The 13565-nt window shown below is 38.0% G+C and overlaps 1 protein-coding gene and 1 non-coding gene across 4 annotated transcripts in view; one reads left to right on the top strand and one right to left on the bottom strand.

The window, feature by feature from the left end:
* SECISBP2L (SECIS binding protein 2 like) overlaps positions 1-12480 on the top strand; it is a 54881-nt gene extending 42401 nt beyond the window's left edge. For all 3 annotated transcript variants that reach the window (XM_087426981.1, XM_004421554.2, XM_087427000.1), the window contains 2 exons: positions 859-1078; positions 8188-12480. In XM_087426981.1, the coding sequence (XP_087283107.1) occupies positions 859-1078; positions 8188-8870 (903 nt within the window). In that variant the 3' untranslated portion in view covers positions 8871-12480. The remainder of the gene's footprint in view (positions 1-858; positions 1079-8187) is intronic.
* On the bottom strand, positions 3582-3688 carry LOC147917548 (U6 spliceosomal RNA). The gene has a single exon (XR_015551806.1). It is a non-coding gene; the product is annotated as a U6 spliceosomal RNA (small nuclear RNA).
* Positions 12481-13565: the final 1085 nt, after the last annotated feature.

Below are 13565 nucleotides of genomic sequence, written 5' to 3'. Positions count from 1 at the left end.
TCAGGATTGCTTTAGTTATTCAGGGTCTTTTGTTGCTCCTTATGAATTTTAGGATTCTTTGTTCTATTTCCGTGAAGAACGTCATTGGAATTCTGATTGGGGTTGCATTGAATCTGTAGATTGCTTTAGATAGTATGGACATTTTAGCTAGGTTTATTTTTCCAGTCCATGTGCATGGAATATCTTTCCATTTCTCTATGTCATCATCGATTTCTTTCAATAATGTCTTATAGTTTTCATTGTATAGGTCTTTGACCTCATTGGTTAAATTTATTCCTGGATATTTTATTCTTTTTGTTGCGATTGTAAATGGGATTGTATTCTTGAGTTCTCTTTCCGTTAGTTCCTTATTAGAGTATAGAAATGCAACTGATTTTTATAAGTTGATTTCGTACTCTGCCACTTTGCTGTAATTGTTATTATTTCTAATAGTTTATTGATGGATTCTTCAGGGTTTTGTATATATAAAGTCATGTTGTCTGCAAGCAGTGAGAGTTTCACTTCTTCCTTGCCAATTTGGATACCTTTTATTTCTTTTTCTTGCCTAATTGCTCTGGCCAGAACCTCCAGTACTATGTTGAATAAATTCGAGTGGTGAGAGTGGGCTGCAAGAACTTGTAATATATCACATTTAGTGACTGATAATGAATGAAGAAATTTCATCAGACTTGTGAGAATTAAATAAACAATATATGTAAGTTACAGAGTATTTTATAAAGTTCTGTGGTTTGTATACCACTTGGATTTTGTGCTGACTAAAAGTATATCTGATCCTGAAACAGTAGAGATATTTATTGCTAGTAACAGGAATAAAAAGTATAACAAAAAGTGGACTAATCAAAATCTCTTTCTTGATAGAGTCTGTTTAACAAGTTAGTAGAACTCACTGAGGAAGCCAGGAAGGCATATAAGGATATGGTTGCAGCAATGGAACAAGAGCAGGCCGAGGAAGCCTTGAAGAACGCGAAGAAGGTGCCACACCACATGGGGCATTCTCGGAATCCCTCTGCAGCAAGTGCCATTTCTTTCTGCAGTGTTATTTCTGAACCCATCTCTGAAGTCAATGAAAAGGAATATGGTAAGTTGTTACATACCATTTTAAATGACTTAAATTTTGAAATAATTTGTTATTATAATCATTTTGAAAATGACTTTCCATGCTACCTTTTGTTTTTATTTTTATTCTTGATTATTCAAATTTTGTTTTGTTTTGAGAAAGTTGGGCCCTGAGCTAACATCTGTTGCCAGTCTTCCTCTCTTTTTTTCTTTTTTCTCCGCAAAGCCCCAGTACATGGTTGTGTATCCTAGTTATAGGTCCTTCTAGTTCTTCTATGTGGGTCACCACCTCAGCATGGCTTGATGAGCGGTGAGTAGGTAGGTACATGCCCAGGATCCGAACCGGGGGACCCTAGGCCACTGAAGTGGAACACAGGAACTTAACTGCTACACCACTGGGCTGGCCCCTCAAATTATGTTTTAAAAATTGCACTAAACATGTCCATTAAAAATTAGGAGAGGGGCCAGCCCGGTGGTGTAGTGGTTAAGTTCAGCATGCTCCACTTTGGCAGCCTGGGTTCGCAGGTTCAGATCCTGGCTGCAGACCTACACCACTCATCAAGCCATGCTGTGGCAGTGACCCACATACAAAACAGAGGAAGATTGGCACAGATGTTAGCTCAGGGCCATTCTTTCTCAAGGAAAAAGAGGAGGATTGGCAATAGGTGTTAGCTCAGGGCCAATCTTCCTCACCAAAAAATAAGAATATTTGGGACTGAGGCTTTCTGTGACACCTTGGAATTTAGTCACAGTTTCAAAATCTTAAAAAAAAAAAAAGTCCCAAAGGCATTTAAGAAGCAAAATGCACCACACTTGTGACCTGTAACTAAGTGAATTCTAGGATGTTTTATTCTAATACTTTAAACTCAATTACTAAAATTTTGTATTTATTAAGTAAGTGAAAGACCTGAATACTCTTCAATCTGAGCTTGTAAAATCAGACTGTGATTTTTGTTTTAAGTTAAATTTGATGGTAGTCAAAAAGAAATAGAAACTAAAGAATGGTAATTATGTGTAATGTTTAAAGTAACGTTATTGACTGCACTCTATAGCTTAGTAGTTTCCTTGCCTCCTTTCCATAATACTTTGAATTCTTAAGTTCTCCACTTCCTTGATCTAGTTTCTGATTCGTTTCCCCTATTCTTGTTTCTTTTTTTAAATAGTATAGCCACCTCCTTCATCTTGGCTCCTTGTTCTTCCTTCTCTTCTTTTATCCTTTTAATCTATTTGGCAGTTTACCAAATAGCTGTTGCCACCTAATATTTAACATGTAAAAAACTAAGTCCTTCTTTCTTCCTTTCTTCTCACACTCGCTTTCCTGGTCTCCCTGTCTGTGATTGTAGTTAAATGTTTGGAATTCTTTTGACAGAGCTCTAGACCAAAGGCAATTAACAAGTCATTGTGGGCCTTTAGGAAACTATTGGTCAAGGATAAGTGGTACTGGCTTAGAGGAAGAGAGGTTTCTTTGACTAGAGTGATACTAGTTGAAAATAAAGAAGATAAAGAGATTAAGTGCCAACTTCGTAAATAAGATTAGTTCTCTCTATATAGTGAAATGTCAGATCTCAAAGGCAAACTGTAAGATAAATGCGTAAAGCTGTGGGTTCAGGCAGATGACCGTGATCTTCCCGTGGACACATAAAAAGAAAAGTTACGAAAAGAACCTCTCAAAGGTTTAGGAGATGTTTTCAAAAATTACCAGATTTAAAGAGTTCAAAGATTGAAGCCTTGACGTTTACACTCTGCTTGGGGATTTCAGCATCATTGATTACTCTCTGGGCCTTACATTTCTCTTTAGTAAAACGAGGAGAGTTCATCTACGTCATCTGTAAGGTTACATTCAAAGCTAAAATTCTGTGAGCTAATGGTTGCATCCTAAGGAAGGGTTTAGACAGAACCTTAAAGACTCTGGCCTGATAAGCTGATTATCAGACGCCAACAAAATGAGTGGAAATAATCATAAATGATGTTGAGAGTAAAGCACCAAGTTATTCTGTGTATATCAGATGCATTCATCAGTAAACTTAAAACCCACTAATGTGGCCTAAGAAATTAGGGTATTTAGTGATTTCACAGCATCGTTGAGGTCCCTGGCTCTTTCCTTCCATTCTCAGTGGCTTCTTATTCTTGTGCTTATCATCTCGTGTTCATAGATAGTTCTGTGGCTCTGGGTGTAACAACAACAGTCAAAACCAGGAGGTTCAAGCAGTGTGCTCCTTTTATCAGTGAAGGAAACAATTTTCAGAAGACTCCCTTTTTGTTTCATTTGGCCAGAGCCAATCACATGACTACTCTTAGCTGCAAGGGAGACTTGGCAAAGGGGAATGGGATGGCCATGATAAGCCAAGAACTATTTAATTCACCTCCTGGGACTGAGTTCAAGTCCATCCCCAGTTTGGGGGATCTGATAGCTATGAAGAAAATGAGGAATGAATGTTGGGTAGACAACAGACAGTGTCTTCCATGCCATCCCCGTGCAGGGTTTCTGAAGTTTTTTTTTTTTTTTAATTTTTTGTTTATTGCAGAAAAATATGGAACGCTTCACGAATTTGCGTGTCATCCTTGCGCAGGGGCCATGCTAATCTTCTCTGTATCGTTCCAATTTTAGTATATGTGCTGCCGAAGCGAGCACCTGAAGTGTTTTGATTTCCACGGTTTAAAGAAAAAACAAAGCTGGGAAAGGGATGCTAATCACTGATAGAAGAGAAAGGCTTCTGTGATAGTCTAGTCTTATTGTCCCTGTGTATACCTTAATTGTTTCTTTGCTTATGTTTTCCTTCCACCTGAGCTGAGTCTCAGTTCTATCATACTTACAGGAAACAAAAGTTTCGAACATAAATCCCAACTAACCTGTAAGTTCTTTGAAAATAGGGACTTGGCATATAATGGGCACTCGATATATAATAATAATTAGCTCACTTACTGAATTCTTACTATGTGCTAGGCACTTTTCTAAGCACTTGACATTTATTAAAGCATTTTATCCTCTGAGCAACATAGGATAAGAAATATTGTACCACATTTTATAGATGAGAAGGCTAAGACGAAGAGAGGTAGATAACTTGCCAGTGTCACACAGCTGGTAAGTCTGACTCCAGAACCTGCCCTCTTAGCCAGTGTGATGTATTTTCTCTGTCTGTTGAATGAATTCTCAGCAGGACCATACAGTAGGTATTCAGTAACCACTTATGAGGGAAGAACAGCCTCAATGTCCAGTCCCCCCATCCTGGGTTTCTGCTCATTCTTTGCCACCACCCCTTCCTCTCTAGGCTGTTGAACTCATTTGTTTGTTTCTCTGCTACATACAACTGTCTAAAGATGGACAGCATCCTTGTGCATACTGGCTGAAGGAAGAAATACACACACATCCTCTGACAAACCCACTCGTGATTTGAAAGTTTAAAAGGCAGTTTCACAAAGAACTAATAAAACAGAAAAGCATAGAAGGGGTTAATAAGCAAAGAAGAGCTTTATTCAGTAAGTTCTGCTAAAATAAACAATTCAGAAGCAGGATAGGTTTGGATCAGTACTGATTCTAGGTTTGTTGAGATCTTTGCTCCTGCCTTTAACTTGTTTCCTAGTCCCTTCTTCAAAAGTGGACTTCTAGATGTCCTCTTCTGGCTTAGACTGCGTGCATTCAGTCCCCTACCCTGCATCAGATCTTTCCTGTTCCCTAGAGAAAGACGGCACTCTCATACCTGCCGTTTCTCTCTGTTGTGTTCATGTGTTTGCTCATCAGCTGTTGATCGAGCTTCAACTATTACTTTAAGGTGGGAGCCTGGACCGTCCCCTGTGGATATGTGACCTCGGTGACTCTTTGATCATTGTGAGGAGTCTCTTGATGGGTAATTGAAGAGTCCCTTGTCTCTGCTTCCAAGGTGATATCTCCCTTTCCTTTCTGAAGGACCCACCGGGCCTTCAGTCCCCCTACCTAGTAGATGACTGCCCAAGACTGAGCCTGGAGAGAGATCAGCCCGGCTGAGTCTACTGACCTCCTCCCTTTTTCCTGTTCCTCTGACTCATTCTCAAGGGAAAGCTGGAACTTCTTCCAAGACCCCAAGTGAATTTTTGTAGTACTTTTGAAGCAGGAAAAAAACTGTTGGAAGGAAATGTAAATATGCATCTAAAATTTTTAAAAATTTTATGCCTTTTTAAAGTTATTCTTTTGTATAATTAAATATATGTTCGAAAATTTTTATTTAATCGGCTTTTTTCCCCTAGCATTTGTTACATGCCAACCATAGGGACACAGAGATGAGCAGGACTAGGAGTGAGGAGGGATGGGGTGGAACATAAAACAAGTGCTTTTGAACTGTATATGCACAAGGTGCTGTGGGAGTTCAAGTTAGTGATTCTCTCTCTTAGGAAAGTCAGGAAAGCCTTCACAAAGGAACTGACATTTAAGGGTGGTTATCAAGAGTGAGTAGGAGTCTGAAGGGTAAGGAAGAAAACACATCTCATACAGAAAGAACAGCTTATGCAAAGCAAAGAATTGTGAACAGAGAGGCTGTGACTTCTGGGAGCAGTGAGGAATCAGTGACCCTGAGAGTGGAATGTGGGGCTGGGAGTCGGAAGGAATGGGACCAGAAAGATAGGTAAGGGGGGTCAGATCATGAAAGACTTGGCTGTGCCAAGCTAAGGAGTTTGGATCCTATGTTAGGGTCATAGAAAGCCAGTTAGACAGTGATGTGATCATTTCACAAAGCTAGTTAGGAAAATAGTGTAGATGTATAGCACCATAAAGAAGGCTTGAGCTAGGGCAATAGTGACCAAATTTAGTAATTTTTGAGCTAGAAGTGACATGGTCTAGTTATGAGTTCAGTGGAATAAAAGGATATATAGTAAGGGAGAAAGATAGGATCAAGTATTACTATGAAGTTTCTTCTGCTTGGACTGCTATGATAATGTTATTAACCGAGAATGAGACCACAGGGGGAGCAGATTTTTTTCATGAAGTAGGAGTGAGAGTGGAAAGACCCATTCTACACTTGAAGTGGCTGCAGAAAGAAAGATTTTTTCCAAACCATGTGCCCTGACTTCAGATGCCCAAAATATGATCTGTATCAATATACAGTTGATAGATGACAATCAAGTTGAATATATTAATATGAATAGGCTTGCTTTATCACTACAGCTTGGTCATTATACCAGTAAAATGCAAATAGCAGGTATAATGCAAATAGGAAGGGATTTTTAGTTAAAAAAAGAAAATAAGGAGGACTACATCAAACTAAAAAGCTTCTGCACAGCAAAGGAAACCATCAACAAAATGAAAAGGCAAACTACTGAATGGCAGAAAATATTTGCAAATTGTATATCTGATAAGGGGTTAATATCTAAAATATATGAAGAACTCATACAACTCAATAGCAAAAAAGCAAACAATACAATTAAAAAATGTACAGAAGATCTGAATAGGCGTTTTTCCAAAGAAGACTTACAGACGGTCAATAGGTACATAAAAAGATGCTCAACATCCCTAATCATCGGGGAAATGCAAATCAAAACGACAGTGAGATATCACCTCACACCTGTTAGAATGACTGTTAGCCAAAAGACAAAAAATAACAAATGTTGGCAAGGATGTGGAGCAAAGGGAACCCTTGTACACTGTTGGAAATTTAAATTGGTGCAGCCACTATGGAAAACAGTATGGAGATTCCTCAAAAAACTAAAAATAGAACTACCATATGATGCAGCAGTTCCACTTCTGGATGTTAATCCAAAGAAAATTAAAACACTAACTCAAAAAGATGTGTGCACCCCCGTGTTCATTGGAGCATTATTTAAATAGCCGAGATATGGAAACAGCCTAATGTCTATTGATAGATGAGTGGATAAAGAAGATGTGGTGTATATGTGTATATAATGGAATATTATTCAGCCATAAAAAGAATGAAATCTTGCCATTCGCAACAATGATGGACCTTGAGGGCATTATGCTAAGTAAAATAAGTCAGACAGAGAGAGAAAGACAAATACCATATGATTTCACTTATATGTGGAATCTAAAAAAAAAAAAGAGAGAACACCAAGCCCATGGAGACACAGAACAGATTGGTGGTTGCCAGAGGCAGGGGGTGCGGGATGGTTGAAATGGGTGAAGGGAGTCAAAAGGTACAAACTTCCAGTTATAAAATAAATAAGTCATGGGGTGTAATGTACAGCATGGTGACTATAGTTAATAGTACTGTGTTGTGTATTTGAAAGTTGCTAAGAGAGTAAATCTTAAAAGCGCTCATCACAAGAAAAAAAAATTTTTTGTAAGTATATGTAGTAATGGACGTTAACTAGACTTATTGTGGTGATCATTTTGTAATTTATACAAATATCGAATCATTGTATTGTACACCTGAAATTAATGTAATATTATATGTCAGTTACAAAAATAAGATGAGAAAAATAAAACACAGGAAAAAAAATTAGGAAAGTGGGAGAGCTGTCCTTCGTCTCCTGATTCCTAATACATTTTTTGCTCTAAACTGACTTCCTGTCAATAAAAATAATTTAGATTATAACCATTGTCTTATATAACAACACTTTTTTTTAACTCTGAAAGTCACTAGGTAAGCCAAGCCATGTATATTATAAAATAAAATTTCACAAATGTTAGAAATATTTGGATGGCTTCTTTGCTTATAAGAGGAAACACAAGTCCCATTACAGGCCGAAAGACAGATCTTAGGTAGCTTGCTGAGGGAGCACGATACAGACTTGTCAAATCAGAACTATTTCTGCTGTATATCTTGGCTCTGCCATCTGTGACTTGTGGATTTTTGAGCCCAGTACACCTCAAGGCCAAAAAAAAAGTTAGGCAGTTCATTGATTTTCATGAATATATGGGTTTTATATATGAGCGTCAGTGAGCTCCTGTTGGTATAAGATCCTTTGCCTTCTGAAGCATTAATATACTTGTTTTTGCCTCCTTGTTTCTTTATCTTGAATGCACATTTTTGAGAATTGTCTTCCTTTTATAACATTTAAACTAGTACTAGAATAAACCAGGTTTTTAGTTTTTCCAATCAGTTGGTGAGCCAAAAAATTTCTGTAGTTTGTTCTTCCCTCTTTTAAGAGTTACATGATTCTCAAACAGTGTTGTGGTTTTTAAAAATTCTGTTATGATATTTGCAGAAACAAATTGGAGAAACATGGTGGAAACTTCAGATGGACTGGAAACATCAGAAAATGAGAGAGAGGTTTCCTGTAAGCACAGCGCATCTGAAAAACCCGGTAAACTTCCATTTGACGCAGCCCCTGTTGGTAAGCAGCCATCGTTAGTGGCTGCAGGCAGTACTACCTCAGCTACAAACCCTGGGAAATCGACAGTGAGCGATAAAGAGGAAGTGAAGCCAGATGACCTGGAATGGGCCTCTCAGCAGAGTACAGAGACCGGCTCTTTGGATGGCAGTTGCCGAGATCTTTTGAATTCCTCCATCACCAGCACCACCAGCACTCTCGTACCTGGCATGCTTGAAGAAGAGGATGATGAAGATGAGGAGGAGGAAGAAGATTATACTCATGAACCCATATCTGTAGAAGTACAGCTTAATAGTAGAATTGAGTCTTGGGTTTCTGAGACCCAGAGAACGATGGAAACTCTGCAGCTTGGAAAAACCCTTAATGGTTCTGAGGAAGACACTGCAGAGCAAAGTGGGGAAGAGGGAGCAGAGGCGCCTGAGGTACTGGAGCCAGGGATGGACAGTGAGACCTGGACTGCTGACCACCAAGCAAGTCAGGAGCAGCAGAAGCCCAGCAGCTGCGGCTCGCAGCACACCGAGCACTCCGATTGTAATTGCACACCCCCCGATCTGTAACTCAGGAAATGGCAGCTCTCTCTCTTCTACTGTGTAAGGGTTGCAGCCATTATCTTTTATGCTTCATCTCAACGTTTTTCACTGTCTAGTATTTAATATATGTATTTAATTCCTGACAAATATTTTTGCAGCTGTCTTTTACTTGTTTTGTTATGATCTATAGCTTAGCTTTTAATTAGCATCTAAGTGTCTTTCTAAGAACTGTGTGGAAAATACAGAATTGTTTCAGCTTATTTTGTTATGGAAAACTGATTAAAAAAAGAGGATGACCATGTTTTAAAGAAAATAAATTTAAAATGCCTATTTAGAATCATTTTGAAAGTTAAAGATCAAGGTTCTAAGAGTAGAAGGAGTTACTGATGTTTGCTTCAAGACTGCACCTCCTTCCCTCTAATTTGTCTGATCAAAAAGTTGTTTGGGCTTCTTTAAAAGAGAACTGGAGGTAGAGTTAGAAAACTAAAAAAAAGCCTGAGAGTAACTAAGTCACAAAGTGTTTTGTGTTGAAAATTGATGCAACTTTTATTTGGCCCACATGCTTATTTCAGAAGTCACTGATCATTTTAATCGATTAAAGTTGGAAGGGCTAAAACAGAACCTCTGATACTCAGGCTGGCAGAGGAGCCACCGTGATAGATTAGAGGTGGCCTTCTTTGTGGAGAGTGATAGATGTGTTTAATAGTGAAAAGTCACCCATGATAGGACCTTCCAGGTTCTGTCTTGTATTTGCTTCTTACTTACCTCAGGAATGCTCTTGTACATAGTCGTATTTACATAAAGTTAGGTAAGTTTTGACAGGTGAATAACTGTAACTGATGGTCTGACTGCATACTTTCATGTAAACTACCCAGAAACACTGTCTTATATTGGTGTGTTCTCTTGCATGCTTCTGATTTGGGACCCTCTGGATTTGAGATATGGATTTGATTGGGTATCCAAACTTGTCCTGAGTGAAGAACTGTTTCGCCTTCTCAAAAATTATATGTTTTGCCCCTAGCCTTGAGCACCTGCCATGTAACGCTGACCGTAGTTACAGAGAGGTCAGGGAAAGGAACTTGACACAACTTACAGTATGTATCGTGATAATCAGGGCTTAGAAGAGGAAGTTTTGAAGAGAAGAGAAAGTTGTTCTAATTGTGCTGAAACTATTAGATGATTTAGAGTGTGCTGATATGTGCAGATATTAAGTGTTGATCACTATTATTATCCCTGCCCTTCTCTAGGACTGTGTATACCTGCTTGGGAGAAATTAAACTTACTGAGTTAAATGTTTTGTTTGCTAGCCGGTTACCACCTGGTAGTGACCTCTGAAAGTTTATATAGTGGTGGGAGAATTACAGATTACCCATTTTTCCATCTTCCCTCCAACACCCCCCTGCCCAACTGACCAGCACACGCACATGCACGCCAGCTTTACACTTAGAAGTTCCCATAAGCAGGCACAGAACTGAAGAGGAGGGGTATCTTCCCTGCCCTGGTTTTATGGGGCAGGGCCTTGCCTCACAGAGGCAGGAGGGAAAAATTGGGCAGATTCTTTACTGAATTCATTGGGACCACTGTGCTAGTTTTGATGTTTTATAATGCTGGCATTTCGTTACTGGAGAGATCAGATTCTTGGTTGATGATTTTTGTGAATTGTGAAAGTATTTGTGAATTGTGAAAGTTTAGGAGCATTGCTATGTAGAAAATGTCAGTCCATCAACTTTATTAGTGTGCTAAAGGGGGCTTTATTGTACTGTCCTGTCTAAACTGTTCTCCAGTATAGACTTCTTAGGCACAGAGTATCCAGTACTTAAAGGAATGCAGCATGTAAGGAATGAAGCCTCTGAACTAGTAATCATGGATTTATATGTGGCAGATCTTACTGGCTCTACACATTTAGAAGTGTTAGTTGGCTTAAAGAAATGATAGAGGTTTTGAACTACTGACAATCTTAAAAGTGAACTTAAAAACTTTTCATACTTTTTAATGGTGTAAATTTCCTTTTCTCGGTGTCAGTGATTCAGATAACTCTTGATCTTGATGGTAGTGGCTTTTCCAAGGTTTCTTATATTTTATATCTCTTCTGAATGAGAATCGTCATTATAGATTTTTGACATTTGTATCAAGAGAAGTTGAGGAAATCTTCAGAAAATCATAATTTTTAGTTTTGCTTTAGACTTCAGAAGTGGTCAGTTAGGTGTTCGATAAATGCTCTTACACATGCAGTATCTTCTGCCAGCGAACCCAAGGGACCACAGCCACCTTTATATGCGACAGGTCACCTCTAGAGGGCAACCCAGAATTTATTAAAGGAAATGCTACTGTGTTGAAAGTAAGCTTACCTAAGTATTAACAATGTCTTTTCATTTGTTTCCTTTAGATAAATTCTGGGATTTGTGTATACTATATACAGGAGGAGGTGTGAAAATTAGGAAAGTGTCTTTTCTGGATCTGGGGGTGAGTGGCTCTTTGGAGACCTGGAGAGAGATCTAGTGGTAAGAGTAAGGGTTCATCATCATGGGAAATAACAACCATAGTAATTTTCTTCCTTAGTGTGTAGAGGTTGTTTTACTGGCAATAATTAATACTCAATTTCTATTTCAATACGGAAGTATATGAATTACAATATGAATTGCACTCCCAAAACTAGATTTCTGCTTCAGTAGGTTTGTTTGCTGTGAAGATTACTTCTCAAAAGACAAATGTTCATATTAGCTTAATTTTTGGTTTAAATATGTTTGTAAATGATGTAATATATTTCTTTTGACTAAACATGGGAAAAATAATGGGTGTTATACATTGAAAAGTTTTTAAAGGCTTTGACTGGAAGTCATTTTTGCAGAGATGGTATTTTATATGCTTCCAGTATTTGGAAAAGAATTAGTCAAAAGGAATTCACATAGTTTAAATATTGAGAAATTAATATCCAAATAATGTACTTGTCTGATTTCTTAATAAGCTGGGGGAGGTGGGTGGGGTGGGAATTGTAATGTGCAAATGAGTAGTGAACTCTACATTCATTTTTCAACTCTTTAACATAAAACTGTTAAATGTTAACACATTGTTACTTTAATATATCTATAAAGAAGTATTACTGTTTGTAAAGCTGCTGTTTGCTTAAAAAAAAAAAACCTCTTTCATTTAAGTATTTTCTGTATGTTGTGCCAACAGGTTAGAACATTAACTTATCCATTTAAAAACTTTATCTTTTCTTGATTTTAAAAATTTTCTGTGAAATAATTTATTTACAGACATCTTCCTCCTTCTTTGCCCCTTCCAACCTTTACACACATCACAGAATCAACCATTTGCCTAATCTGAAATCTGAATCCTAATTAAAGATAACAATTTAAACTTTGTTGGCACATCACATCTTAAAAGTATTCGTATTATTTTATAATTTAATTTCTAAATATGCCACATGAATTTATAATTTAATGTCTTAATTGTAATGCTCTAATAAAAAACTAGCAAAATTAGTATGAATGATAACATGAAGGGATTTTCATCTTGTTCTTTTGCTGTATGAAGGATAATTGTATCACATTTTAGGGGTAATAACAGCTTTTTTGCACTATGTAAATACTAGTGGAGATTCTTCCGTAACTAATAAAATGATTATTGAAATGTAGTGTATCCTTTCAGAATAGGCATTTAAGGAATTCATGATTTGCCCAACATGTAAGATAGAGAAAAAAAGAAAATTCCAGCTTATGTTATTGCTTAGTGTTCTCATGGGTTTGCCAAAGAAGGCTGTAAAATCTGCGAGGAGGAGTTATCAGTAAAAGTCTCCATTTGGGATGGTTGGTGTGATCTGTGGCATGGGCCTATGCATGTAGCCAGAGACCACCCTAGTGGTCTAGTGTCAGGAGAATGCTTCTACAGATTCTGTCTCCTTTTTATGCTAGTTACTCTGTGCCAGCCATTGTTCTAGCCATTTCCCAATATTAACTCATTTAATTCTCACAACAGTCCTGTGAGGAAATAGTGTTTCTCGCTTTTTAGATGGTGGAACAGTCATGGAGATGTTAAATAACTTGTCCAAGATCCCACAGCTGGTAGGTGGCAGAACTGGGATTCACACTCAGTCCCATGGCCAAGTCCATGCTATTACTCACTTGGTTTTGTTGTGTCTCAGCACAAAATGCTCAAAATATGCAAACCAAACAGTGCTTCCCTCAGGTGTCTTCTGAAATGTGAAATGTCCCAGGACTGAACTGATTACCTCAGAGACTGGATTTATCAAGACGTACCTGATCACTGTTTCCCTAGAGTATTTCCAGACCTTGTCACTATGTCACAAAAAAATGTGGGGAATCTGAAAAGAGTAGACTCATCTGTTAGAAAATAGTAGGATCACTCATTTTCATAATGACCTTTTTGGTGATCACAAACGGAAGGGCTTCCTCAGTTGTAGCAGAATGTTTCCCTTTCTTGGACCAATGTTTGTACTACTGATAGAGTTCCTTTTCTAACAGTGATCAGTTTTCTAACTGACCAGAAGAGGGTGTGCATGGCACCTGAAAACAGTCAAAGGCTACCATGTAATATTCATTTTTTTAAATGGCAAGAGAAGTATCCTGAACCATGGGCCTTGCCATAAAAGGTGCTTAGTTCTGAGTTAAAGCTCAGAACTCAGGAACCATACCGGCATCATTTCATTTTAGAAAGAGAACACCGTCTAGAGACATTTAGGTCACATGTTAAGTAGTTCAG

This window comes from Ceratotherium simum, chromosome 3 (assembly GCF_057802395.1).
Source record: "Ceratotherium simum simum isolate JZ-2026a chromosome 3, ASM5780239v1, whole genome shotgun sequence".
NCBI classification, from domain to species: Eukaryota; Metazoa; Chordata; class Mammalia; order Perissodactyla; family Rhinocerotidae; genus Ceratotherium; species Ceratotherium simum.
Note: the sequence above shows the minus strand (reverse complement) of the source record. Positions and strands in the feature narration are given on the sequence as shown.